This window comes from Brassica oleracea, chromosome C3, assembly GCF_000695525.1.
Source record: "Brassica oleracea var. oleracea cultivar TO1000 chromosome C3, BOL, whole genome shotgun sequence".
NCBI classification, from domain to species: domain Eukaryota; kingdom Viridiplantae; phylum Streptophyta; class Magnoliopsida; order Brassicales; family Brassicaceae; genus Brassica; species Brassica oleracea.
Genome location: NC_027750.1, coordinates 44,893,874 through 44,921,484, shown reverse-complemented (window position 1 = coordinate 44,921,484; position 27,611 = coordinate 44,893,874). Strand labels below are relative to the sequence as shown.

General features: G+C 38.6%; 3 protein-coding genes and 1 long non-coding RNA gene across 4 annotated transcripts; 3 read left to right on the top strand and 1 right to left on the bottom strand.

Annotated features, from left to right (window-relative positions):
* Positions 1 to 4,339: 4,339 nt before the first annotated feature.
* On the bottom strand, positions 4,340 to 15,248 carry LOC106334229 (brefeldin A-inhibited guanine nucleotide-exchange protein 5). Its single transcript, XM_013772544.1, has 33 exons — positions 14,869 to 15,248; positions 14,519 to 14,567; positions 13,853 to 14,093; positions 13,579 to 13,700; positions 13,447 to 13,505; positions 13,273 to 13,330; positions 13,113 to 13,197; positions 12,816 to 13,010; positions 12,346 to 12,404; positions 12,068 to 12,137; positions 11,915 to 11,983; positions 11,047 to 11,169; positions 10,914 to 10,967; positions 10,735 to 10,823; positions 10,540 to 10,636; positions 10,346 to 10,444; positions 10,013 to 10,207; positions 9,829 to 9,939; positions 9,575 to 9,759; positions 8,802 to 9,422; positions 8,242 to 8,659; positions 7,676 to 7,915; positions 7,443 to 7,566; positions 7,188 to 7,336; positions 6,614 to 6,970; positions 6,263 to 6,429; positions 5,960 to 6,192; positions 5,707 to 5,873; positions 5,480 to 5,593; positions 5,246 to 5,382; positions 4,914 to 5,169; positions 4,720 to 4,815; positions 4,340 to 4,627 (listed from the first exon to the last, which is right to left on the bottom strand). Exons 1-33 carry the CDS (start codon positions 14,969 to 14,971, stop codon positions 4,562 to 4,564), a joined length of 5,208 nt encoding a protein of 1,735 aa, XP_013627998.1. The 5' UTR covers positions 14,972 to 15,248; the 3' UTR covers positions 4,340 to 4,561.
* A 434-nt stretch (positions 15,249 to 15,682) lies between these two features.
* LOC106330718 lies at positions 15,683 to 20,520 on the top strand. The gene is made up of 10 exons (XM_013769147.1): positions 15,683 to 15,892; positions 15,992 to 16,217; positions 16,339 to 16,429; positions 16,530 to 16,654; positions 16,760 to 16,841; positions 16,912 to 17,029; positions 17,111 to 17,274; positions 19,689 to 19,803; positions 19,903 to 20,070; positions 20,144 to 20,520. Exons 1-10 carry the CDS (start codon positions 15,683 to 15,685, stop codon positions 20,306 to 20,308), a joined length of 1,464 nt encoding a protein of 487 aa, XP_013624601.1. The 3' UTR covers positions 20,309 to 20,520.
* On the top strand, positions 17,362 to 18,384 carry LOC106334230. The gene is made up of 4 exons (XR_001268558.1): positions 17,362 to 17,583; positions 17,668 to 17,850; positions 17,951 to 18,224; positions 18,298 to 18,384. It is a non-coding gene; the product is annotated as an uncharacterized LOC106334230 (long non-coding RNA).
* A 1,569-nt stretch (positions 20,521 to 22,089) lies between the features above and the next one.
* LOC106330717 lies at positions 22,090 to 24,539 on the top strand. The gene is made up of 7 exons (XM_013769146.1): positions 22,090 to 22,273; positions 22,351 to 22,547; positions 22,676 to 22,949; positions 23,041 to 23,131; positions 23,267 to 23,391; positions 23,495 to 23,576; positions 24,467 to 24,539. The coding sequence occupies exons 1-7, from the start codon at positions 22,090 to 22,092 to the stop codon at positions 24,537 to 24,539; spliced, it is 1,026 nt and encodes a 341-aa protein (XP_013624600.1).
* Positions 24,540 to 27,611: the final 3,072 nt, after the last annotated feature.

The following is a 27,611-nucleotide window of genomic DNA, read 5'->3' as shown; positions in this document are numbered from 1 at the left end:
TCATATTTTTCTTGACAAGAGATAGTTGAAATCATGTTTAACAAGACTAATCAACAGACTAGAGGAATTGGTCGGGGAAAAGAATCCGAAGGGTGCTGGGATGCTGGCGTCTATGGCGTCGTATGGAATTGGGCCGGTTCTTCTTCCCTAGCTTGAGCGAACTGTGTCGGTATGAGGACGACAAATAGGAAGAAGATGATGAAACCGTTACTGTTTCAGAGGTCAATAAGATCTTGAAGGGTTTTGCCCAAATATGTAAGAACGAAAATATCTCTTGATTTGATCAAGGTATTGTCTCTTCTACCATCATCTAACTTCTCGGGCTTGCGCCAGGAATAAAGCATAAAACATACTGATGTATCTCCAGTCAAATCTTAGGCAGTAAGACAGGAGTGATCAAATGTCTCAAAGCAGCTATTCAGAGAAGTCTTTGAGGTAAACATTTTTTAATTTGCTAGAAGAAGAAACGTAAGAATGTTGTGGCCTACACATATAAACTTTAGAGTGTATTTCTGACCTAATTGTCTAAAATCATATGTACAGAAAATCCCACAGGTGAAGGTTGGAAGAAAACCTGGTGATGCAGAGAATCAGATCGCGTTAACCGAAAAAGCTTTACTTGAACTGAACTGAAAGTAAGCAAAACTTAAGACTGTTTCTTTTTTTAATTGTCATGCGACCTCTTTATTTTGCGATGTTTCTGACAAAATAAACTCAAAAATGTTTGGACAGGTCAAACAATGGAATAGAAGAGATGTCTAGGGACCAATGTAACTGGGCCATCAACGGTATGATTCCTCACCAAACACAATATAACAGTAAAGCTAAATCCAACAAGCTCCATTATTTTTCTCTGTCTTTAAGATTCATAATCATTCTGGATTTAAGCTTTGAAGCCAAAAAAACAATACAAATGAGACTAAGTTTTGTTTCCAAAACTTAACATTTTCTTTTTGCCAATGCCTACCATACCAGAAGCTCAAGTGGAATTTGCTATTCTAGTGTACCATCTATTTTTTTCAGAGTGATTTAAATGTCAATCCAACAGTCGCGCCTCTCTACTATTTGGTACATTCCATTACATTAACGCAGAAATCTGCACTGGTGTCTATGCCTCACGGAGATTCCATTACACCCACGACTTAAATAAAACAGCAACGGCAAGAAATAAGTCACACGTCCTCTTTTGGTAAGTTTACTTTGCGGCTGTTGAATGTTGAATCAAGCTATTTATGTGACATAGATCTTCTTACTGATTAACGAATGCTCTTTTATTTTCTTTCCTAGGCTACTAATCGTTTCACAGATATGGGGTGTGAACGTGGAAGCAAAGTAATTCACGCTAATTGTATGCGTGTCTCTGCATTTTCTGGTTATTTATGTAGAGTAAAAAGTCTTTATATACCTTAGCTGGTGTCCTCAGGTGTTCAAAAACCAAAATCTTATGCAGCTTCAGTCGGTGATCCTGGAATTGGTCTTGAACAGCTTGAGCTAATGTGCAAAGTTTAGAACATTGTTTCTCTTCAGTTATATGGAGACGAGGAAGCGAGTGCTATCAAAGTAAAAACCTTCAACATAGACGGCAGTTCATATCTCAGTAGAAAGAAGAAGTCTGGTCAGAAGAAAAAAAGTGATGATGAGATAAGTAAATGGATCTGACTTTCCTACCATGTCCTAAGGTCTCGGCTGTATCTTTTCTGCCATAAGTATATCAACAAAAACCAATGTCCGTTGTCTAGCTCCCAGGAACAACAGAGGAGTTAGTTTCCAGCAATGTGGCCGTCACACATGTCGTTTTTCTCCGTCGTTTGGACTTGACATAGCCTAAGAGAGAAAGAATAGAGTTTTCATGAATTATTCCTATGTTTTTCCTATTTTTGTTTTATGTTGCCTTAGTATCTCAGTTAGTCTTTTTTTTTAAATAAATAGTAAGTCTATAAATATAAAGGATATACTCCTTTTAGTATTAGTAGATTATTTATGGATTGGGGTTGAATTCTTTATAAATATTTTATAAATGATTTTTAAACATTTTTAAATGATTTTATAATGTCAGTTTTAGTTTTTCAGAAATTTAAAGTATTTATGAAAATAATTATCTCTTAAAGATAAATTTTAATAGTGATATCAAATTTAGGGTAAAAGCTAAAATTAAAATTCTCCCATAAATCATAACATACATTTGTTTCTCCAAAAATTCTAAAAAAGGATGTTCATGTCTAATTGCAGCTTATAATGTTTTTTCCTTCCATATATTTAAATTTATTTTTTCAAAAGAAATTTTGGTTCACACACTATTATGCGTTGTATTTAATTAGCAAACAGTTTCTCCAAAATTGTGTTTCAATTTACAGAAGTCCAACACCAAATAAGATATAGACTTATTTATTATAATGTTATCAAAATTATATTAGAACAAATTTACAAAAACAACATCTACACATTGTAAAAAGAGTTTTTTTTTTAGTTTACCCCGAGGGCATAGGTTCACCGGCCAATAATAGCCTGTTATATCATTTTTTTAAACGTAAAATAACATGAATTTGCCAAGTGATATTATATTTTTTAAGTAAAAAGTAAAAATAAATAAATAAAATAGTACTAGACGCAAAAAAAAAGAGTTTATTTAATATTATTAACGATGTCAGCAAAACACAAAACCCTAAATTCTAAGCATTAAATCCTAATCCTTTGGATAAACCCTAAACCCTAAATCATAAATACTAAACACTAAATCCTAAACGCCGTCAGCAAAACTCTAAACCTTAGCCCTAAGTCCTAGGGTTTAGGATTTATCCAATGATTTAGTGTTTACCCAAAGGTTTAGAGTTTACTCAAAAATTTAGGGTTTATCCAAGAGTTTATGATTTACCCAAGAATTTAAGGTTTAGTGTTTAGGGTTTAATGTATAGGATTTAGGTTTAGTGTTTTGCTGACGGTGTTAACAATGTTAAAAAAATATTTGTACTATTTTTTTTTTTAGTTTTAAAAATATAATATGACTTGGCAAAGTTTTATTATTTTTTTCCTTTTTTTTTCAAACACTGAATATGAGGTCGCAGACTTTTATTGGTCGGTGAATAAATAATTTTTCAAAGAAATATCAAAGTACAGATAAATAATCTTTCTATATTTAAAATATTGGTCGCTAATAATAGTACGTCACTTCCAATTAATAATATTATTATTTTATTTAATAATGGATAGACAAATCTTAAATGGTTTTAGTTTTAAAACAGTTATCAATCAATAATAATAAATTCAAGTGCATTATTGAACAATTTTTTTTGTTCTAATGTGTTAACTTATATGAAATTTTAATCCCTAAAATGTTTCAAATATTATACATAAGTAAAGTTTGCCAAACATAATAAAAAAAAAACTAATTCAAACTATCTTCCTAATTTTACTGTGATAGTCAGGTTACTCATTTTCATTTCATATAATAGAAACTTATTTGACATTAATATAAATAAAATTTTAAAACTAAATTTTCTCATTTATATAAAAGATTTACCATGAAAGTAAAAATATTAAGTTGTAATTGATCAAATAAACACAATTAATCTAAAATTAAGATGATAGTTTACATATGATAAAATACGAAGAAAAAAAAAATCAAAAGTATATTATCCGCGAGTAGCGTAGAAAAACGATGTAGTTGAACAATAAAAAGGCAAAATAATTCTTTTAGAATGATTTTTAAGAAAATTGGTCCAAACATTCAAAAACCCGATATAAATGCCCGAATAATTAATATTTTCCTATAAATTGTCTACTATCTTTTAACGATTTTTTGAACATTGGTTTCAGTCATAGGGACAATTTAATATTGAATCTTCGAAGAACCATGATTCATAAAATTAGGACTCTTAATGTAACATGGATTAAAGTCTTGGAAAACAAAAGGCATATATCGATCGTATGCATATATATCATACTTTTTACAATAAGGAACTAAACAAGGCCTTGCTTGTTTCAAATGCAACTTTTGCGCTTCTCTGCCCTGACGATGGAAATGCCTTTTTACTTTTGTGAAATATGAATATGAATTTTCAAAACGTAACAAAAGAATGCTGTTTGCGCTAATCAAAACTTATGATTTCATTTTTCAAAACTTTTCTTTTGTTTTGACTTAGGACCATTAACAAACTTCACATTAAGGTCCAGGTAGTAATCTAATAACACATTAATCAAGTTATCAAAAAGTGCATAAATTGCAAAATTGAAATCGAGAAGGATAGTAAATGTTGATAGCAACGAAATCCACAATGTCTAAGAAGCGAAAGAAAAAGTTTTACGGATACGCAAGTGGACGGTGTCTAACAGCAACAGAAAATTAAGAGTCAACCCAAAATATCATAAAAGTTCTCGAGTTTTTAAGTTTGCGTGCATAAGAATCTCAAAAACAGCTGATACGGTCTACAATCGACATGTCAGGAACAAGCATCATCTAATCAAGAGAAGAACCACTCCAATGTAGAAAAGAGAGAGAAAAAAACAATAACCCAAACTGTGGATAGCAAGTATGCTTTGTCACAATTTCACAGGCTTCGATCATTTACTGTTGCAAAAGAGGCTTCAATTGTGCTGTGAAAAGGTTGGCTAATGCACCTCGTATGTCCATCTGCAAACAGAAAAAAAAAAACTCTTACTGATTATAACAACCTTTGTCTAGATGAGACTAGAACATGTTTGTTTAATCAAAGTGGAACTTGCCTGTTCACAACAAACAAGCCTCGTGAGCAGAGGGTAGAACTCTCTCATGTGTTTCCTGAATATTTTGTTGTTCATGAAGCACATTCCTTCCAGAACCTGGAACAAGATGGCATCAGCAAATTATCCTTTTCTATCGTAGTTTATTTTATTATATATTATCTCAGCGATGTATTATCATTATATTTATTTATTACCTTGACAATCACGGGAGAACGTAGCTCAAGTACCCGGTGAACATCCATGTTCGTAGACTCCCCCAAAGAGGACTGGAGATCAGATGTTTCTTTCAGCACTTGTTCACAGAACGACACCAGCTTTTCTTCAGCTGCACCTTCGAGTTTATCTTCCGTGTCGGATGCAGCATCCCCAAGCCCAGTTGTAGTCTTATGTAAGACATCCATATATATGTTGGTTCCTTCCAGCTCTTGTCGGAGAAGGTTTAGAGGTGGCCTGTAGTATTAAACGAATTGTTGGAAGATGTGATTATAACTATAACTCAGTCCAAAGGCTTTGTTTTGTTCCTAACCTTTCCGCGGAAATGTGATTCATTCGTGTTCTGAGGTTAGAATATGAATTGTAGGAAGCAGCGAATTCTATGAAAGAGAATAAGATGTCCATGATAGCAATCTTCTGTGCTGTTTTCAAATTACCCCAGTATTTTTTCTGCAGAATTAACATCAAACACAGAAATATGCAATAATAAGAATGTATGCCCTAAGACCATACAGCATATAGCTAAGTAGAGAAGACATTTTAATACCTGGATACTGTTGATAGCACCAAGTAGTAGTAATTGTGTGATGCATTTGCCTCTAATAGTTCCAAGAGCTGGGCTCTCTTCTTCTCTGTTGTCTGGCTCTGCAGGATCCACCTGCTGCAGGAGGAAGTAGTAATTTTTGATGAATATTCCTCTGTTTATCATATTACTCGGAGAAACAAGAGAACTATGCATGACAAGCCAGCCAAGGTGTGTGCCCGAATAATTACCTTATGTGGAGAAGAGGGTACAGACACCTCTGCAGCAGAGCTCTTTGGTTGAGATGTGAGATTCCTGAGAAAGAGATTGTCCATAAATCTTTGGCCAAAAGTCTGACTCCGCTGGATATTCAGATCATCCCCTTCCTTTTGTGACCTTCCAGATGACGACGGACGACCTTCAGGAGGGAAGGTCAAAGTCAAAAACATGGCGTTGCACAAATCTAATTGTCTTTCAACTATGCTAAAAAGTTTATGAGGAAACCTTCAGAACCATCGTCCTTGGGCTGTATCCTAGATTCTTGAGAAGCTCCATGAATACCAACCCTTGGAGATGCCTGGGCGGAGCCTTTCCCATTATCATCCGGATTATGATCAACTCGGGGAGAATCAGTGGCATCAGCCTCTATATCTCCTGTCACAACCAGGTTCTTATTCGGATTGTCAAAACCCAAATCATTTAATAGCTCCAGCGGTTGAGTTGTGTATGATGCATCTCTAGAAACCGAAAGAAAAAGTTAGATAACAACATTTGTAGATGAAATTTTTTGTGATGAAAGATGGTGACCTTATGCTTTTCAAGAGCATATCCCAGTCGCCCTCACTAAATTGGTGACCTCCAACCTCTATAAGGTGAACCAGTGCTCCTAATGAAATTGAAACAACTGTCTGATCTGATTTCTTCGCACAGTCTAGGAGCAAGCTTAAAAGTGGAGGTAGCATAAAACAAACTTCCTGCTCCAAAGGTGAAATTCCAATGGTCAAATTTGCAGCACGCAATAATATGTTCTAACTTTGCATGTTAAGAAAAACATTTTCTGTACGGTTTCGTGTGATAAACATGACATACTGCAACAGGTGTGAAAGTTAATTGAGAAATAATGGATTGGATGCGCACAGAGAGAACAAATTAAAGTACCTTGTAGAATGTATTAAAGAGATTACAGAGAAGCTGAAGGGAATGAATGCTTGTTTCACGAAATTGAACATCCCCCGACGATACTAAGCCTTCCTTTCCAGCATGACTCACATGATCAAAAATTGGAAACAAGATGCGATGGAAGATGCTCTCCCAGAAAGGCGTGGAGAACTTTTTGCCTCTTTCATTCAGCAAATCAAACAACACCTCCAGAGCGCAGTTTCTAACTTCAGGTCTAAAATCTGACGTGAGATCAGATAAACCAGCAAGCATCGGATACCAGTAATGCTCTGTCAGATCAAAAGTTTCATCCTCATTGGTATTGACAGGCTTGAGAACACCACCCGGTATAAGTCCCTGAGCATCATCATACGCTAGACAAATGAGCAAATGTAGTTCCAGAGGGAGAACTTACAAGAAAGTGAGGGAATCTGAAGACTAAGAAATGTGAGGGAATTTGAAGACAGAGCAAAAAGTAGATAAGAACGGAAAGGAGTGTGGGATATAAGACGAAAGTTATAATTGAAGAGTTACATGCTGAAATGTTAAAGCTACATTTAGCTTGAAATCATACCTCTGCAAGCCGATCCTCGCATATTCTGAGAAGGGCAATAGCTTTCAGGCTTATCCGGTCTGAAGCTTTGTTATTGGCAAATCGGATGAGACAGTTGACGCAATCCATGAAGCAGTCACCGATCACCTGGTCAAAGTGTTCCAGAATAACTGCAAACAAAACTAGTGGTTAAAAAAACTTTTATCCAAACAATGAAGTGAGAAAATACACTCAAACTATGATATAAGTTCAAGAGTTTTGCGGACAGTTTGTCACCTTGCTCCACATTCTCAAATGATTTTTCAACTATGGATTCAACATCGTCATCTGCAGCTGCTGTAAATATCATAAAAACACTCCTCCAACCCGATTTTATACTTCCAACTTTAGATTTGATCATCTACAAGAAAGAAGATTGATTAGGTGATGAAAAAATGGCTGCATACAACTGAGTAACAAAAACAAAGGAAAAATATTAATATTTAAATTAGCAAAGACCAGCAAGCAACCTGAACGATGCAGTCAACAATTAGGCTCCTTATGGTCTGACTTTGAGTATTCCGCATGATAATAACGAACGGTTTGAGAATATCATTTTGAAAGGTGAAATTGGTGAGCTCAGCACGCTCCAAATACTTCATCCCGAGCTGTCTAAGAGAATCTATGGCATACATTGCAATCTTTTCATCATGATGGCTACCAGCAGATACGAAATGTTCAGCAAGGACAGACCATATTCTTGCCCAGACCTGGTATGTCACAAAAGCAAACACAAATTAAGTCATATAGCCTAAGATACATAATCTATCAGCACTACAACATTACTTAGACAAGAGAGTCAGGAAACAGTTTTATAACAGACACCAAAAATTAGAGATAACCCAAAGTTATAACAGAATAGAGAGCAACATTAACATATTTTCCACTTGACTTTTTGATTATGTTATGGTTAAGGCTGCTCATGCTTAGCGTATCCATACTTTCAAGTTGCATGAGGTGCAAAGATTGGGTATGTGTTGTCACCTATCATATGTAACCATGCACCTAGTAGATTAGAAGACTATCAGAAGAGTACCATTCGAATACGAGCTATATTGTAGTAACTGATCTCAACGAGTTTCTGCAAGCTGAAAACCCGGGCAGGAGACTGTTTCAGTTCTTCCGCTGAAACACCACATAAAGAAGTAAAGAATTCCACAACAGATTCGCTGGGCAGCTTCACACTGTTTACAAAAACTTGTTCAGCCGGTCTCCCCGCTAATTCCTTCAATGATTGAACAACCCCATCCCTGGATATCTGGTTTGATCCATGCATTACTGTTGCAGTAATCCCAGGAGTAGAAACAATGAATTCAAGCCGAGAAACACATTCTAGAACTGCATTCCAGGTATCTTGAAGGGTATCAGGTTCTGAGTCACACAGAGCCAGTAATATCCTCAATGCTTCAACATTTTTGCTCCTCATTTCTTTCGGAGCATGCAAGAACGTGAACCTATGGACAGTTTGACGAAAAATAATCAATATGCCACAGATTTCTGTAGTTTACATAAATAGCCAATACACAACGAAACCTAAATAAATGCTCTCCACACTGAAACATAAAAGGCAGTATGAAATAAGTGTTGCAGGTTTACCTGACAAGCGATGTTAGAAAGGCATAGCGCATTGTATCCATTCCAAGAACAAAAGCAATATGTATGCCAGCTTTAAATCCTTCCATGCAGAGAAGAATTCTTGGTTTGTTATCACCTACTTCCATTGTAACGGAGAAAGCAGCAAGCAGAGGCCAGCCAACAGCTTCAACCATGGGCCTTATTATGTCAACTTGCTCTACAGTGTGGAAGACTCCTCTTTTCACTCCATCCTTTCGGAAAATTTCCTGTGTTTTCCTAACAATATCCTCAGTCTCAGACTTAGCATCGGCTGCTGATATTCGTTTTGGCAAACCCAGATTAAGAATACTGACAAGACCACCTTCTCCTCCTGGCCTTTGACTGTTGATTTTCCTTATGCTGCTGTCATCATCTTTGAGTTTTATCTCTTCTTTTACAATAGAATCATATATCTCTTCGAGAAGTTCAGTTGGAGCACAATCTTCGGGATCAGTTGTAGCGTTCATACGTATAAAATCAGATTTTGACATTTTAGGCCAAACCATTGGATTATGCGCATCTGTATTTAACATGATAACTGCATAGGCTAGAACATAGGCAGTATCTGCATTCTTGAAAAGACCCGGATTGTCTGCGCAATATCTACTCGAAGGAAACAGTGGAAAAGAAAATGTTAGCTATCAATGGGGAAAAAAGATAATATAGACAAATAAATATTTTCAGTTCAAGTAATAAATACCAAGCTTAATATTTGTATTTAACTCAAAAGATGATCTAAGCAGAACATATCATACCTCTCTGCAAACTTTTCCATAATGCGATCAATTTTTTGAGCCTCTCCAGGAAGTCTGAAACCTTTGAGAAATTCACGAATAGCTGTATGAAACTTCATTTCTGAAAATTTCATTGAATCAACATAGGCATGCATAACAGCAAGAGGAAACTCCTCGTGTTGGCCCAGGTAATCGCCAATCATGACCTACACATAAGAATGGTTATCCCACCTATAAATACTGAACATAAATTCTGCACAATACGACTGTCCCACCTTCTTTAAACTCGAAGTACTTCTTAGAAACTGAGCAACTGAAGCAGGATTCCTTTCGACCAACTTGTTTGCTATTAGGTATTCTATACCCTTCACTGAATTCCTGTTGAACTGCAAAAATAATTACCAACGCGTTAGTAATGTCACTATAGTGACAACCATCAGGATATTAAACAATAATAACCTCGGAGATAGCAGCCTCCATTGTGGATTTATGAGCTTTAGCCTTCTCAAAGTTGCTTGGCACATCTTCCCTGCTTTTGGTTTCAACTGGCTCCCTAGCAGAATCAGAGTCCTCGTTTACATGTCTTGTACTATTTTCTGCCTCTCTCCTTATTTTCTCCCAATCAACAAGTGATTTAAGAACGTTCACCAGGCACTGGAAAATTTTAAGAAAACGGTTCCCCTAATTGATTATTGAATACTTCACAAGGAACCAGATCAAATAAATAAATTAATAGCAATTTAAGTAATTTATTTATGGGTGCAGGTAAAGCAAACGTGACATGACGCCTACCTGAAGGGATGAACCTTTAACTGAAGCTGTCTGTGAAGCCATGGCAGGATTGGGATCAGCACTTTGAGTACCTTGAGCAATTTTGGAGAGTGTTGTTACCTAGAAGAAAAGAAAAAGATGCAATATGAGCCCTAACTATCAGTCACATTGCTGACGTACAGTAGTTATATAAACAAGAAGAAAATGGAACACACCATGCGTTCAAACAAGTTCGGGGCCTCTAGATCACAATCGTAGTTTACATAGACATCAACAAGCATCTGAGGATCTTTACAGACTTTTTCAAGCATCCTGCAAAAAAACAAAAAACAAAAATATACATAAAAATTCACAGAAAAAGAGATAGTACACTCGTTTAAGAGATAATACAGAGCAGAATAACACTTTACCTAAGAACACCCATCTTTTGGTCATTGGGACACTCTGAGCTATCTAATGATCGTAAGACGATGATGGGGAAAAAGATACCAATTTCACCCTAAAAATGAGATTTAGGATCAGAAAATATGGTAAAAGGTAACAATCATCGCAAAGAAGAAATTCAAAACAGGAGACATCACACGCTTACTTTTAAACTATCTCTGAACCGAAGCAAAAGCACGGAGAATATACCAGATGCATACTGTCAGAAGATAAATCCTAGTTAGATATAACATTCTAAAGTGAATCCTCAAACATCTACATGAATTGGAAAATCAAACCTGAAATATGACAGAAGACTGGGAAACTGAAGCTCGTAACAACGCATATGAGAGGTACGCTTTCACTGAATCAATAAAGTGAAAGTTCTTCGTAAACGAATGACTAACTCCTTCCAGCATACCCTGCGTATTGCAAACGTATATGTTGCAGAAAAGTTGGTCAAACTTAACAACAAAAGGAACCTTCAGTGCAATGCAACATTAATAACAATGTCATCAATCCTTCTATGTTTTCAGAAACTTAGCATAAGCAAAGAGGTAAATATAGGCCTTGCACAACATTGAGGGGGGGTGTATTGAATCTGAAATTTGAAGTAATTTGATTTTTAATGAGTTTGTAGATGATTGCAGGAGAATTAAAGAATTTGGTGTGATTTTTGTTAAAACACTCTAGAATCTCATCCAAAACAATGAGATTTAGATTTTTATTTTTATAACTAAAGAACTCCCCTTAAACACTCTAGAAACAATTAAAGAACTTTAAAATCTCCAACTTAAATTTTGTTCAATAACAGTTCGGAGTGTTTTATGAAATGACAAGTTCAATAACACTGGATTTTAAAGTGTTTTTTAAAATTCATGTTTGAATAACAGTGGATTTGTCATTTTAATACAAATCACTTGAAACTCTTAGTTGAATACACCCCCTAAAGTTACGAAGATGGACAGCAACTGTTTTGAGTGTAAATACAACCTAGAACACAAGGCATGCCTCAGATATTTAGGCAGAAAGCAACAAAGAGTTCATAGAAAGAACAATCATGTCTTACAGCTCTATTTGACTACAAAATAATAAAATTTATATGATGCTCTAATGTCATGTAATGCCTTTAGTTATAAAGTTACAAGATAATGTAACTAAGTTTACCTGAAGAAGTTCAAGAGACAATATACGGGTCTTGGTTGTGACTTCATCACTATCTTCTTTCATGCCCATCTGATACAAAATTTGGAAAATATGTCACAGAAGCACCACAAATAGCTAGTCAAGGATAGAGAGATGGAACCTCAAAAATCCAACCTTGCAAAGGGTACGGAAAACTAGCAATGCATCACGCTGTCCAATACTCATGCTATCTAGCTCGATGCCCCTACGGAATTAACATGAATTCAATAAGAAGGCATGGCATTTACAAAGAGCAAACAAATCGAACCCATTATTTCCTAATCGTAACAGGTGAGTATGGGCATAATGTATGTTCGGTCACACGCAAGATTATAGGAGTAAGACAGGCATGTGCGTAACTTGTTTAGGAAAAACTTAAATTCAAATATTGTGCAGAGTGGCATGAACAATACCGTTTTATCTTCTTGCCATCTTCAAGATGCACAGCTTTGTCAAGGGCGGCTTCTAAACCCTGACCAAAGAATTAAGAACTTCATCTCCGCAAAAACCAACAACAATATACAAGAGTTTTCTATCTATCAGGAAGACTGAAGAAACAATCCTCGAGAACTTCTTCCAGACTCACAAAATTATAATTTCTTACAAAATTCAGTCAGGAGATTCTATATAAGACCATATGAGATGCATACGTCATAAAACTATATAATGAGCGAGCGTGCGAAGACAAGTGACTACCAAATATCTCTACTTATCCAACGAAACAACGAGCATCGGTATATAAAAAACGCTACAAAACATATGCATTTCTCTTTTACTAGGAATTTAAAAAAAAAAAAATTTCAAGATTCCTTTTTATGGAAGAAACATCTGTATTTGCGTCACGGCAACTGAGAAAAGTTCGAGATATAAGTTCAAGACCAACCTTAATATCAGCACCGCCCACAAGAGTATGCAACTCTTCAACAGAAGCCAGAGTTGTGTCTTTTGCTTGAGTGAGTGCATCGCCTAATGTCATTTCTTTCTCACTTTGGTCAGCTGCAATAATTTCTTCAGTTTTAAGGCTTGAACTGTCGCCTGAAACATGTTCTTCCTGAGAAACTGAAGATGATGAGGAAACCTAAAATTGTACATTCAATTATCAGCGCATCCATACAACAGTTACTTTGTTTTCACTCAATCAATAAAACAAACGCAATACTGAGAAATTCAAATTCCTTACAATGTCAGTCTCCATTCTCCGGAATACAATGCTTATCATCTGAGTCAACATTGCTTTAGATGTTGCTTGGTTTATTGGGCTCTTGCTACATGTAAAAACTGCATTTAGTGATTACAACTGGAGTGATGAAAAAATTCAGATAAAAGGAGAGAAAGTATACCTGTTTAGAGCAATATTATAGCAAACTCGAATAACTCCCAGCAATGGTTCCCCGTGTACTGCGATCAAAACATATTATAGTAATCTAATTTGATATTTCAAGAACAATAAATAGGAAACCGGTTCAGTTATCTAAGAGTTACATAACATAGCTTTTTCTAGATCAGAGGCTTACCTTTGAACTTTCCTGAAGCAACAGCTGTAAGAAGAACCTTCAGCACTTGAAGTACAGTGCTGCATAAATTTTTCAGCTTTAAGAACTGGTGTGGCCAATCTCAAGAAGCTTTGGAAACAGAGAGGCACATACCTATCTGGTGAAGAATTATCAATACAGCTGCAAACCATGTTTAGAATTTCGGTGAAAGGTGCAGAATTCTTCCCGCCATCCAAACCCGGATCCCCCTCCAAATGATCGTAGGCAATGAGTTTCTGCTTGCAACAAATAAAGAGAAAAGAACATTTACATAACATCAATAGAAGGACTGGAGATACACTACAGGACTACAGGAATCTTAGAAAAGCAAGTTTTAATGGAGCAAACAACCAGGGATGCTCAAAGAAAAAAGAAAACAAGGACATACATGAAGACAGTCCAAAGCAGCATCAAAAATCTTTAAGTTCTTCGTCTCAAATGCAAGGCGTAGAGGCTTCAGAACAAGCTCCACTTCAGCTCCCCCTAATGTGTGTCCAGCATTTGCTAAGGAAATGTTGATAGTCCCGCTTTTTGACTGGCTGGCCTGCTCGGCCACTTCACCACTCGGGACTTTTTGCGGTTCATCTGCTTCTCCTCCAGTTTTTGCACCTTCACCTTCAGCTTGTGATCTGAAGATGAAAATAAAATATAGTGGTAGTCACGTCGAAATAGACCACTGAACTTAATTGTCACATGTACAAGGAAGGAAGACCGACAGAACAGGGCACCTTTACATATAAAATACGAAACTTTAAAGAGTTGGACAAATGAAACTAGAATAGCATAAAATAGGGGCTGAAACTCTGACAGAAGACTATATTTGACAAATACGGTTTGGCAAAGGGTTTTCATGATATCAAGCGTGGCTAGTAGCTACCATGGTTAAAAGACAATAACACAAACATCAACAAATGATTACCTAAAATCAAAATAAAGTTTCAAAGTAAAAAAGTATTTCTGTCGAGAAAACTCAATCCACAGAAGTGACTAACTCCTGAAAGATGGGAAAAGGCCAACAAACTAGAAGAAAATGGAACGGTGGTCTGGTCATTACCTCTCATCTATGCTCGAGGATGCAGCCTGTGTAACAACCTTGGAACCATCTGTAAAATCACAAATGGGAGCTATTGAAAGTTCATAGGAAGTATACAGATCAATTGAAACCTCAGCTGGTAATAATAATAGACCACACTTCTCCTTAACCTACCGTAGAACTAAGCAACCCATCCATCATGTAACCAAACCCTGACTAGAACGTCCTTGTAAAATTAACAAATAACACGTTGCCCATTTCGCATCTTTGTCCACCGTTCACAGATACAAACTATAAGCGAGAAGTTGATCTAAAGCCTAACATCTAGCAGATAATCAATTTTCTTTTTTTTTTAAAAAAGGAGATCTGACCTTGATACGCTTGAATGGCTTTCTGGAGATCAGGAAACTTCTTGCCCCCAGATTCCTTGAGCATCGTCTCGAATGCTCGGCTCACAAATCCACCCGCCGCCATATCGTATTCGTCTTCAATAGCAAAATTTCCTGAACAATCAAACACTCGATCCAACGAAATAGAGATAGATCGTTGCAGTTACGAGGGAATCGAGAGAGAAAATGCGTGCGCTCTCTGGTTTTGATTATTCCATTGACCGAAGAGGCTTTGATCAAAGGGAGATCTGAAGCAGCGAAACGAGCCACTAGCTAGATCTATTTTCTCTTTTTCCTCTTTAAATAACCATTTCTAAGGTAATGTACTATACTCGTATGTCACCCATTTGAACCGGGATTTTTAAGCTTTATTTATTCCGGTTTCTTTGTCTTTTGTTTAATAACTTAGGCTGTAATCTACATTATAATGAGCTCCTTGCATCATTTCTAGGACGATACGTCATCAGTTTTTCTAAAAAAATCTTCTGTTATGGGCTTCGTTTTTAAACGTGGGCTTTGCTAGGCCTTCACTTGCCTGAGACGCTGGATGTGTCCGTCGGGGGTCGCTAGGGTTGTCGTCTTCCTCTAGATCTTTCAATCGCAGGGCTCTTCCTCTTCCCCTTTTGTTATTACTCCATCATTATGAACCGATCTTTGATGTTGTCGCGATTCCTCTTCCTGTAATGTATTAGTTCCGTTCCTATATATCGAGATCGTCTGCGGTGAGGTATCTTCTCTCTCTACAACTTTCATCTCATCTATTTCTCTTCGTTTACGTTTCGTAACTTCTTCTGAAATGACTTCGTCAGGTGCTCCCGTTGCTAACGCCGCCTCCCGTAACGCCGCTGTCCCTAACCTCGCTGGCGCCTACTCTACGTTCAACACTCTCCGCCTTGGTAGATCCGCTCAGACCATTGTTGCTCGCCTCATCCGGTTCTGGGATTCTCGGAACATCCACAAGAATGGGGAGTTTGTGGGAATAACTATTCTCCTCCTCGATGAACAGGTGATGATTGTTTCAAACTTATTTTTTTGTTTACATATGAACACGTCTCTTCGTCTTTTTGATTGTTGACTGAATAAATTATTTTCTCTGCGCTTACAGGACTCGGTGATTCATGGTTTCATCCCCGCTAATCGGGCCAGCCAGTTCCGGTCGTATTTGAAAACCGGTTCCATTGCAAGATTGGATGGTTTTGAAGTTGCTCGCGTCCCTCACATGTACAAGATCACCGAACATCAGTTCGTGATCCGCTTCATACCTTCAACACGTATTGTTGAAGTCTTGGCTGACGCTCCTGTGATCAGGTCCGACAAGTTCCTGGTCCGGCGTATTGATCATCTTTAAGTGCTTGCTAACACTAACCTTGAGCTCCCAGGTTTCTTCTCTTTCTCATTGCATATATATATTGCCATCGTTGTAATGTGTTGTAAAAAGTTTTCCTCTTGCAGACGTTGTTGGTGAAATACGTTCCGTTCAGGGGTCTGATCTCCAAAACGACGCAGCTACTACCCGAATTGTGGTCCACTTACTCATCGAACCGTGAGTTGTTTCAAATTTTTGTAGTGGTCTCAAATTGTGTACCATGTTTGTATGGAAGTATATGATCCCCAGTAACATATTCGTGTTGTTTGCACCACAGGACTGTGACCGTAAACGTTTCTTTGTGGGATGAGGCTGCATCAGCCTTTAGGGGCCTCTTGAGAGATGGATACAAATCCCAGTCCGTGATGCGGGTGACCTCGGTCAATCCTAAACTGTTTGGAGGTAAGGACCATGCGCTTTCTTATTCAGCTGAGAGTTTACATATAATTTTACGCTAAAAATCATATTACATGCAATTTTAGCTTACAAGTGATTTTTGCTAATCAGGTAACCTGTATTTAAACTCCACACAAGGAACTAGGTTCTTCTTCGACACCACCCTCCCTGAAATAGCAGAGTTTGTCAGCAGGTAACAAGATACTACTGATGCAATAACATGATTTTCCTGTTTTCTAATGGTGCGAACATATTGTATGCAGAGTTGGAGCTACATCAGCTCAAGTGTATTCCTGCATTGACACCCTCGAAGGAATAAAAAAGAAGGAGCTTGTCTCGATTAGGGATCTCAACAGCTTCATCTCCAGTTCCAATGAGCAGGTTCTTGTCTGACTTTGTCTACACCAATATAGTTTAGTTAGTTTAGAAGTTTCCATTTCCTAAAGTACTACGATTTGGCAGACCCAAGAAGCTGATTTCCTCTGCAAGGCCCGTATTGTTTGTGTCATCCCGGAAAATGAGTGGTCTTTTGTGTCATGCACTGGCTGCCACAAAAAATTGGAGAGACTTGGAACTTCGCTGAACTGTACCAGATGTGTAACTTCAGACGTGACTGGTGTGGTCAGGTGAGTTTATTTAATTTTTAGCATTTTCTAGAATATATCTTTTTTTAAAAGTATTATGTTATGGGCTTCTTCTTCAACGGCGTAGGCTTTGCTAGCCCGTGACCTTCCTGAGACGCTGAGTGTGTTCGTGGGGGTCGACCTCTTCGAGATTAGGGTTGCCGTCTTCCTCGAGATCTTTCAATCGAGGGCTCTTCCTCTTTCCCTATTGTTATTACTCGATCATTATGAACCGATCTCTGCTGTTGTCGCGATTCCTCTTCCTGTAACGTATTCTTTCCCTTCCTATATATCAAGATCGTCTGCGGTGAGGTATCTTCTCTCTCTATAACTCTCTTCTCACCTATTTCTCTTCGTTAACATTTCGTAACTTCTTCGCGGAAATGACTTCATCAGGTGCTTCCGTCGCTAACGCCGCCGTCCCTAACGTCGCCGGCGCCTACTCTACGTTCAACACTCTCCGCCTTGGTAGATCAGCTCAGACCATTGCTACTCGCCTCATCCGGTTCTGGGATTCTCGAAACATCCACAAGAATGGGGAGTTTATGGGAATAACTATTCTCCTCCTCAGATGAACAGGTGATGATTGTTTCAAACTTATTTTTTTGTTTACATATGAACACGTCTCTTCGTGTTTTTTTTAAGTGTTGACTGAATAAATTATTTTCTTTACTTACAGGACTCGGTGATTCATGGTTTCATCCCCGCTAACCGGGCCAGCCAGTTCCGGTCGTGTTTGAAAGCCGGTTCCATTGTGAGATTGGATGGTTTTGAAGTTGCTCGAGTCGCTCACATGTACAAGATCACAGAACTTCAGTTCGTGATCCGTTTCATCCCTTCAACACGTATTGTTGAAGTCTTGGCTGACGCTCTTGTGATCAAGTCCGACAAGTTCCTGGTCCGGCGTATTGATCATCTTTAAGTGCTTGCTAACACTAACCTTGAGCTCCCAGGTTTCTTCTCTTTCTCATTGCATATATATATTGCCATCGTTGTAATGTGTTGTAAAAAGTTTTCCTCTTGCAGACGTTGTTGGTGAAATACGTTCCGTTCAGGGGTCTGATCTCCAAAACGACGCAGCTACTACCCGAATTGTGGTCCACTTACTCATCGAACCGTGAGTTGTTTCAAATTTTTGTAGTGGTCTCAAATTGTGTACCATGTTTGTATGGAAGTATATGATCCCCAATAACATATTCTTATTGTTTGCACCACAGAACTGTGACCGTAAACGTATCTTTGTGGGATGAGGCTGCATCAGCCTTTAGGGGCCTCTTGAGAGCAGAAGACAAATCCCAGTCCGTGATGTTGGTGACCTCGGTAAATCCTAAACTGTTTGGAGGTAAGGACCATGCGATTTCTTATTCAGTTGGGAGTTTACATTTAATTTTACGCTAAAATCATATTACATGCAATTTTAGCTTACAAGTGATTTTTGCTAATCAGGCAACCTGTATTTAAACTCCACACAAGGAACTAGGTTCTTCTTCGACACCACCCTCCCTGAAATAGCAGAGTTTGTCAGCAGGTAACAAGATACTACTGATGCAATAACATGATTTTCCTGTTTTCTAATGGTGCGAACATATTGTATGCAGAGTTGGAGCTACATCAGCTCAAGTGTATTCCTGCATTGACACCCTCGAAGGAATAAAAAAGAAGGAGCTTGTCTCGATTAGGGATCTCAACAGCTTCATCTCCAGTTCCAATGAGCAGGTTCTTGTCTGACTTTGTCTACACCAATATAGTTTAGTTAGTTTAGAAGTTTCCATTTCCTAAAGTACTACGATTTGGCAGACCCAAGAAGCTGATTTCCTCTGCAAGGCCCGTATTGTTTGTGTCATCCCGGAAAATGAGTGGTCTTTTGTGTCATGCACTGGCTGCCACAAAAAATTGGAGAGACTTGGAACTTCGCTGAACTGTACCAGATGTGTAACTTCAGACGTGACTGGTGTGGTCAGGTGAGTTTATTTAATTTTTAGCATTTTCTAGAATATATCAATTGTTTGATCCAAAAACGGTGTTTATGTTGGTGGTGTTTGTTGGAATCAATCAAATAAAGAATCTAAAAATAAAAGATTAGATTCTTGAGGTTTAGGAGAAATCTTGAAAGAACCAAATGAGAAATGAACATCAAAAAGAGTTTATTGATCATAGATTGTATTACAAGAATGATTTCTAGTGTAAAGTAAATCTAAAATGATATAAACTCTTTGTAAGATGTGTTCTAGGTCTAAAATGGAAGAAGAGAAGATCCTTTCTCATAAGGAGGTAGCTCCTTATTTATAGAAAGATGAAGCCTAGGGCTTCCTAACCATATGGGTCTAGTTCAATATCTAATGGGCCTTGAGGAGGATGTAAATCCATCCCCAACACCCATGTAATTATTGACTGATTATTCCATCGTTCTAACAAAGGTTCCGTGTTGAGCTTGCTGTTGATGATGGCAATGACAGCGCAACTTTTGTTGTCTTCGACAAAGAGATGACAAAGCTGACAAAACAGGAAGCTTCTGTTCTGGCACTCAATGCGGTTCCTTCTTTACTCACACAAACATTTACATTTATATCATGCTAGGTTATATATGTTCTTTTCCTCAACCATTGAAGCGCTGTTCTCAATTTGATGCAGGTTTCAAACGGTGGAGAGGAGTATCTGCCCAGCTGTCTTGAAGAGCTTGCAGGGAAGGAATTTGTGTTCCAGATCCGTGTCACACCTTTCAACTTCACTCCCAATCACCGTACATTCACAGTCTCCACCATCACTGATGAAGATAGCAGCATTGCGACTCAGCTGAAGGTATTCTAATTCTACATGTCAGTTGATTGACTAATTGTATCCGTTTTTAAAACAGCACGTTTATGTAACTCAGGAACACAGTGAGGGCATTATTCCAAGCGGTTCTGGTGACGTAGGATTAACCGCTCCGTCCTCTGGTCCGTCTGTTTTGGAAGTCAAGTACGGTGAGGAGTGTGCTTCAGCAGCCCCTCCTGAGAATGCAGATACTCTGAAGAAACGCAAGCGTAGCCATGAGTAACTCGCAGAATGACCACCTACCAGCCCGTCTCCAGTCTTTTATATGCTTTTTTAAAAAAACTTCTACTATCTATGTTTTCAATCTCAACTTTGGGTTTATTCCTTCTATCTTCTTCATATCTACGTATGTCTCTCTATGTTTTATTATTAATAGATCTTTGACGGGCTTAAGTTAGATTCCAAATTTGCGAGACTGCATATTTTATTATTACTGAGTTGAATCCAAATGTGCAAGTCATGTGTTTATTAGAATAAGTTTAATGCCAGTTTTTTAAAAAAGTACCAGTCTTCAGCCGGAGTATAATGCTTAGAACGAGAACATTGAATAGTTGGGAGGTTGAGCATGACTAAAACATTTGAAACTAATCTATTGGAAGTATGTAGTTATATAGGCTAATTAAGTAAAAACACCCATCTGTTAACAAAGGTCTACGCATGGGATCTAACATAGATTACGACTAATTGTTGCTTTACAGATAAGTTACATGAAAATATATATTTTATTTCTCAGCATAAACATCCAATATGTATTTTCCTTTCAGCAATAAACCAGCCCTCAAATAGAATGGACAAATTCAGACTCCTTGAGTGCAGTCGGATTTATATATTCAATGTAGTAACATAAAAAAAAAAAATCTTAAATATATAATCAAAGTATAAAGTGACCGGATTGGAATTTAAAAACAAACTGCAATCAAGACAAAAAGGTAAGCTTGATAAGTTTTTTAGATGCAGATCTGTTTGGAATTTTTCAAAAAGACATAATACTTTGAACACTAGATACAGCTAATAGTTTCAAATATAAATTCGGAAAAAAAAACCAGGACCGTTTTATACAATGTGGGTAGACATGTCCAATACAGTAAAATCGAACCGCACAAAACCGAACCGAAATAGAAAATATGGTTTGGTTTTGGTATGTACCATATAAACTGAGTGGGTGTGATTTTATAACAACCGTATGATTTGGATTTCGTTTGGTTTATAACCAATTAAACCGAATAACCCGAACAAAACCGATCGCAAATAGCAACATGTAAATATGTCCATATTTTATATCGTCAAATGAAATTCTATTTGTTATATAAGTTATTTTTTCATTACACTGCTCATATCATATTTTTATTAGTAATAAAGAATCATAATTTGAAAAATACTTAAAATATAATTAAAAGACTGTCATGGTTCTTATTTCTTAGTCTTCTTCTTTTAATATTTTTTCTTTCTTTTACCATAGATTGATGGATCATAACTCGAAAAAAACTTCCCAACTTTTTCCTTATTTATAAACGGACAAAGTTTCATTTGAAGAACCATGACTTTGATGAACACTAGAACATGAAAGAATGGAAAAAAAAATTCTTTCATGCTTTTCTCTGTTTTTTTTTTTCAAATTTCGATATTTGAATTGAATTATAGATTTAATTATTTCATCTGAAGGTATAAGCGTTTTTATTTTTTGTTCTTCTATTTGAAAATATAAACCGAAACTAAATGACTCTAAAATTTATATAATATGATCCCAAACTAAATTATTTTGTTTTGGTATAAAAACGAATAAACCGAAAACAGACGGTATATAAACCGAACCAAACCAAAGTTAATATGGATTTAGAATGGGAGTTATATTTTCTAACCGAAATACCGAGAAACCGAAAAACCGAATCGAACCCGAACCGATATCCGGATCGAACACCCCTAATTGTGGGACCCACATGTTTTTAATTATTTCAAATAGTTGTCCAAAAAATATTTAATTTTTTTTTAAAAAAATGTACTGTTATGGGTTCGTCTTTTATTTTGTGGGCTTCGCCGTCTTCTACGAGTTTTTTCTTACAAGGGCGCTTCCTCTTCCCCAATTTATATATTACTGATCATTATGACTCGATCTCTGCCGTGTTCGCGATTCCTCTACCTGTAACGTCTTCACCCCCTTCCTATATATATCAATATCGCCTACAGTCAGGTATCATTTCTCTCTGCAATTTTCTTCTCGACTCTTTTTCTTTCTTTAAGCATCGTAACTTAAAATGGCTTCATCAGCTGCTCCCGTCCCTACCACCGCCGTCTATACCGCCGCAGACGCTAACGCAGCCGTCGCCTACTCTACGTTCAACAGTCTCCGCCTCGGTATATCCGCTCAGTCCGTTGTTGGTCGCCTCATCCGGTTCTGGGATACTCATAACTTCAACAAAAATGGAGACTTTATGGGAATAACTATTCTCCTCCTCGATGAACAGGTGTTGATCGTCTCAAACTTAATTTTAATTCATTCAAAATATTACTAATATTATTTTTATTCGTATATGAACACGTCTCCTCATGTTTTTTAAGTTTAGACTGAAAAAACAATTTTGTTTTCTTACAGGACTCGGTGATCAATGGTTTCATTCCCGCAAACCTCACCAGCCAGCTCCGGTCGTCTTTAAAAGCCGGTTCTATTGTGAGATTGGACGGTTTTGAAGTTGATCGAATCCCTCACATGTACAAGATCACTGAACATCAGTTCGTGATCCGTTTCATCTCTTCAACCCGTATTGATGAAGTCTTCGTTGACGGTCCTGTGATCAAGTCCGACAAATTCATGGTGAGGCGTATTGACCATCTTCAAGTGCTTGCCAACACCAACTTGAAGCTCTCAGGTGTGTTCTCTTTTAAATATTTAGTAAATATATTAAACGAATATATAAACAACATTGTAATATGTTGTTAAAAATAAATACTCTGTCGCAGATGTTGTGGGTGAAATACGGTCCGTCAAAGGCTCCGATCTCCAGAACAACGCAGCCACAAGCAGAATTGTTGTTCGCCTACTAATCGAAATGTAAGTGTTTACATATTTTTGTAATGGTCTCACGTTGTGCAACGTGTCTGTATGGAAGTGTATTTTGTTGTCACCTTATAATTTCAGCTTCAAACATGAACCCAGATAAACAGATTGTTATTGTTTCCACTACAGGACTGTGACCGTCAACGTATATTTGTGGGACGAGGTTGCATCAACTTTTAGGGGCCTCTTGAAAGCAGGAGACAAATCTCAGTCCGTTGTGTTATTGACCTCAGTTAATCCTAAACTGTTTGGAGGTAAGGACCATGCGCCATCTTATTCAGTTGAATGTGTGCATATAGTTTACTGCAAAAAACCTCTTACATGCAATCTTAGCTTAGAAGTGCTTTTCTAAATCAGGTGAACTGTATTTAAACTCCACACAAGGAACTTGGTTCTTCTTTGACACAGCCGTTCCTGAAATAGCAGAGTTTGTCGGCAGGTAATAATATCATACATGTAACGGCCCGGTTCCTAGCCCAAAAAAATTCTTAAGCAGAGCCCGTTAGGACTGCAGTCCATTAGGGTAAATGACCTAGGATTCCCTCATTTTCCTATAAATGAAGCTGCCTCCTCTTACTTTTCTCTCATTCTGAAACTTGAGCGAAGCTCTGCAGAGATTTAGAGAGACTAGGAAACCCTAGCCGTCAATCTTCTCTTTTCATTTTCTCTCTTCTTCTCTCACGCCTCTCTCTCTCTCTCTCTCTCTCTCTCTCTCTCTCTCTCTCTCTCTCTTTGGATCTCTTCCTCTCTCCTCGCCGCGAGTCCCCCCGAGAGCAAGCCGAGCCGCCGGTGGGGGTGGTGGTGGTCGTCCAAGTGGTGGTGGGGTGATCGTCCGAGTGTGGTGATGGTGGTTGCTGTGTGGTGTTGTGATGGTGACCAGATCTCGTCTCTCTCTTGTTTACTTGTTCCAGATCTTTTCAGATCTCCTCTCCCTTGTCTCTTGTTTCCAGATCCGGATCCAGATCTAGGCTAAGGTGGAGTGTCTTGAACCCATCTTGTTCCCATGTACTGTATACTTATTTATGTTGGAGTTAGGTTTGATTAAACCCTGTTTGAGAGTTAGGATGATAGAACATGGTTATTACTAGGTTGATAGATGAATGGATCATGATGCATAAGAACCCTCATACTGTTAAATGGGACTTAATGAACTGTCTTGTGTTGTTGTGGTGATGATTGATTGGTAATGGATACTTGTATGTTTGGATGTGTAGTCCCATGAGTGGTTTGTGATTAAAGCTAGGAAGCTAGAAAGAAGTGAATGCTAAGAGGATAGATGACTACTGATTGTTAATGATACTGTAAGTGAAACCTGAGTGTGATGTGTAGTGTGTGTGACACCGATAACGGGTGGCGTCTAGTGAATGAGTTCAAGTACGAGTCTAAGTGTAAAGGAAAATGAATGAGAATAAGAATGTATAAGGGAAAGTGAATAAGGATGTGAAAGGATAAGTGAATGTATAAGTGAATAACGTTAAGGTTAAGCATGGGTTGGGAAATCATATAGAGTCTAGAGGGAGTACGTGGGGTAGTAGTTCTACGCTAGGCATCCATAGGAGCTGTGGTGGAATCCACAAGAATATGGAGGCACCCATAGGAGCTGTGGTGGAATCCACAAGAATATGGAGGCACCCATAGGAGCTGTGGTGGAATCCACAAGAATATGGAGGCACCCATAGGAGCTGTGGTGGAATCCACAAGAATATGGAGGCACCCATAGGAGCTGTGGTGGAATCCACAAGAATATGGAGGCACCCATAGGAGCTGTGGTGGAATCCACAAGAATATGGAGGCACCCATAGGAGCTGTGGTGGAATCCACAAGAATATGGAGGCACCCATAGGAGCTGTGGTGGAATCCACAAGAATATGGAGGCACCCATAGGAGCTGTGGTGGAATCCACAAGAATATGGAGGCACCCATAGGAGCTGTGGTGGAATCCACAAGAATATGGAGGCACCCATAGGAGCTGTGGTGGAATCCACAAGAATATGGAGGCACCCATAGGAGCTGTGGTGGAATCCACAAGAATATGGGGTAGAAGTCTAGCGAGAGCTACCCTCGGAGAAAAGAGAAAAGATGAGACAGCCGCGAGAGGCGGGATATAAAAACGTGCATTGTAGAGTCCTTAGTTCATGGTCGGGTATCTGGGTGTTAAAGGTGTCATAAGATTGAGTCGGTCTGGTATGTCGAGTCGGTTAAGTCTATGGTTTGACGTGTGTGACAATGAGTCGGATCCAATCTAGTCAAGAACAATCATCAAAAATGTCAAATCTGACACCTTTAAACAGAGATCCAAATACCAAATAAAATTCTTGATAAATCATGACAATTCAGAAGAAAAATATTCCCATAATCAGATTCAAAAGAACCGGCTCAGATCATAGTGATCTCGGCCATGATCAGCCCACACAAGAACAAGGGGCTTTCATGGGGATTTGATCAGGCCGAGGCCTTAAGATCGATAGATCCTTCCCTGTAATATCATAAAACAATCCATAGTACAATATATATGAAGAAACAGAGTAGAAGAAGTCAGAGTAAGGAGTGGCCAATCGATCCAAACCGGCCAGACTCACACGGCCATCATCCGCGGCCTCGTCCGGTTACTCTTGGCCACACCTCTCACCTTAGGAGTTCGGTCTCCAGGGGCGACTTCCTTCTCTTTCTCCTTTGCCTTATCCTTGTCTTTCTGTCTCAAATCCATCCTCTTGATCACACGCCCAACACACCAGGAACACTCGAGAACAATCTCTTGGATCAAATCGGCCAATCCAAGGTTTGTGTCTCTCTTTCTCTCTTGAATTTTCTCTGTGTTTCTCTCTGTGTGAAAGTGAGTAAAAATCGAACAGAATGGCACAAATGAGAGAGAGGACGACTTAAATTGTCCCCAACCGCCTGGGCGAACAGTTACCAAAAATCACATCCCTTCTTCCCAAAACCGTCCCATAACCGCCCATTGGCGGTTTCTCCCCTTTTCTTCCTTTGACAAATCGATCACTGAGCCTCAGCTCACACTATGGAAACTTGCGCACTCCATGTCCCAAGCCTATGACCAATTTGGTCGAACCGTCCCGCACCCGGACCATCGGCTCGCCCAGTAACCGTCCCAGACTCGTCCACACTGATCCGAACCAGAACGCACCGTTCACCAGATTGAGCTGTCCTCCAGCTGTTCCCAGCTGAGTGAGCTAGTGTCTTTACCATTGTAATCCCACACCACTTTGATCATGGGAACTGTCTTCTTTCTCATAGCTTTCTCTGACCGATCCACAATCCGAACCGGCAAGGTTTCCAAAGCCAGGTCCTTACCAAGGTCAGCAGGAATCTCGGGCAAGACAATGTCTTGTTCAGACAAACATTTCCGGAGTTGGTATACTTGGAACACATTGTGGTATGCATCCATTGCTGATGGCAAGTCCAACTTGTATGCCACTGCACCCACTCTCTCTATGATTATGAATGGACCCAAGTACCTAGGATCCAGTTTCTTTCGTCCAGAAACCCTGGTCCTACCCTTAAAGGTAATCATCTTGAGATACACCAGGTCATTGACCTCAAACTCAAGATGTTTCCTACGCTTGTCTGCATAGCTCTTTTGGCGGTCCTGCGCCTCTTTCATCTTCTCTTTGACCATCCTGATCTTTTCAGTGGTCTGTTCTACAATCTCAGGACCCAACAGCTACAGCTCCCCTACTTGGGTCCAGCATAGGGGTGTCCTGCACGGCCTACCATACAAAGCCTCATACGGCGACATACCAATGCTTGTATGGAAGCTGTTGTTGTAAGCAAACTCCACTAAGGGTAAGTGTTTTTCCCAAGACTCTCCCCAGTCTAACACACACGCCCTTAGCATATCCTCCAAGGTTTGGATTGTCCTTTCAGACTGCCCATCCGTTTGAGGATGATAAGATGTGCTCATATTCACTATGGTTCCCAAGGCCTTTTGGAAAGCCTGCCAAAAATAAGATGCAAATCTTGGGTCTCTGTCCGAGACAATGCTTGCTGGAACACCATGCAACTTCACTATCTCGTCTAGGTACACTTGCACAATCCTATCGACCCCATCCCCTTTCTTGATAGGCAGGAAATGAGCCGACTTGGTCAGCCGATCAACCACAACCCATACTGCATCTTTCTTATTCCTGGTCGTGGGAAACCCAGTCACAAAATCTATTGTGATGTGATCCCATTTCCATTCTGGTATGGGTAGGTTCTGATGTAGACCACTGGGAACCTGATGTTCTGCCTTCACCAGTTGACAAGTGGGACACTTAGCCACCCACTCTGCAACATCAGATTTCATCCTCACCCAATGGTAGTACCTTTTCAGATCCCTATACATCTTGTTCAGTCCAGGATGAACTGAAAACTTAGACTTATGAGCCTGTCTCATAATCTCTTCTTTGAGTTCCTTATCATTAGGAACACTGACCCTCCCATTGACCAAGATGGTACCATTGTCAGTTGTCTG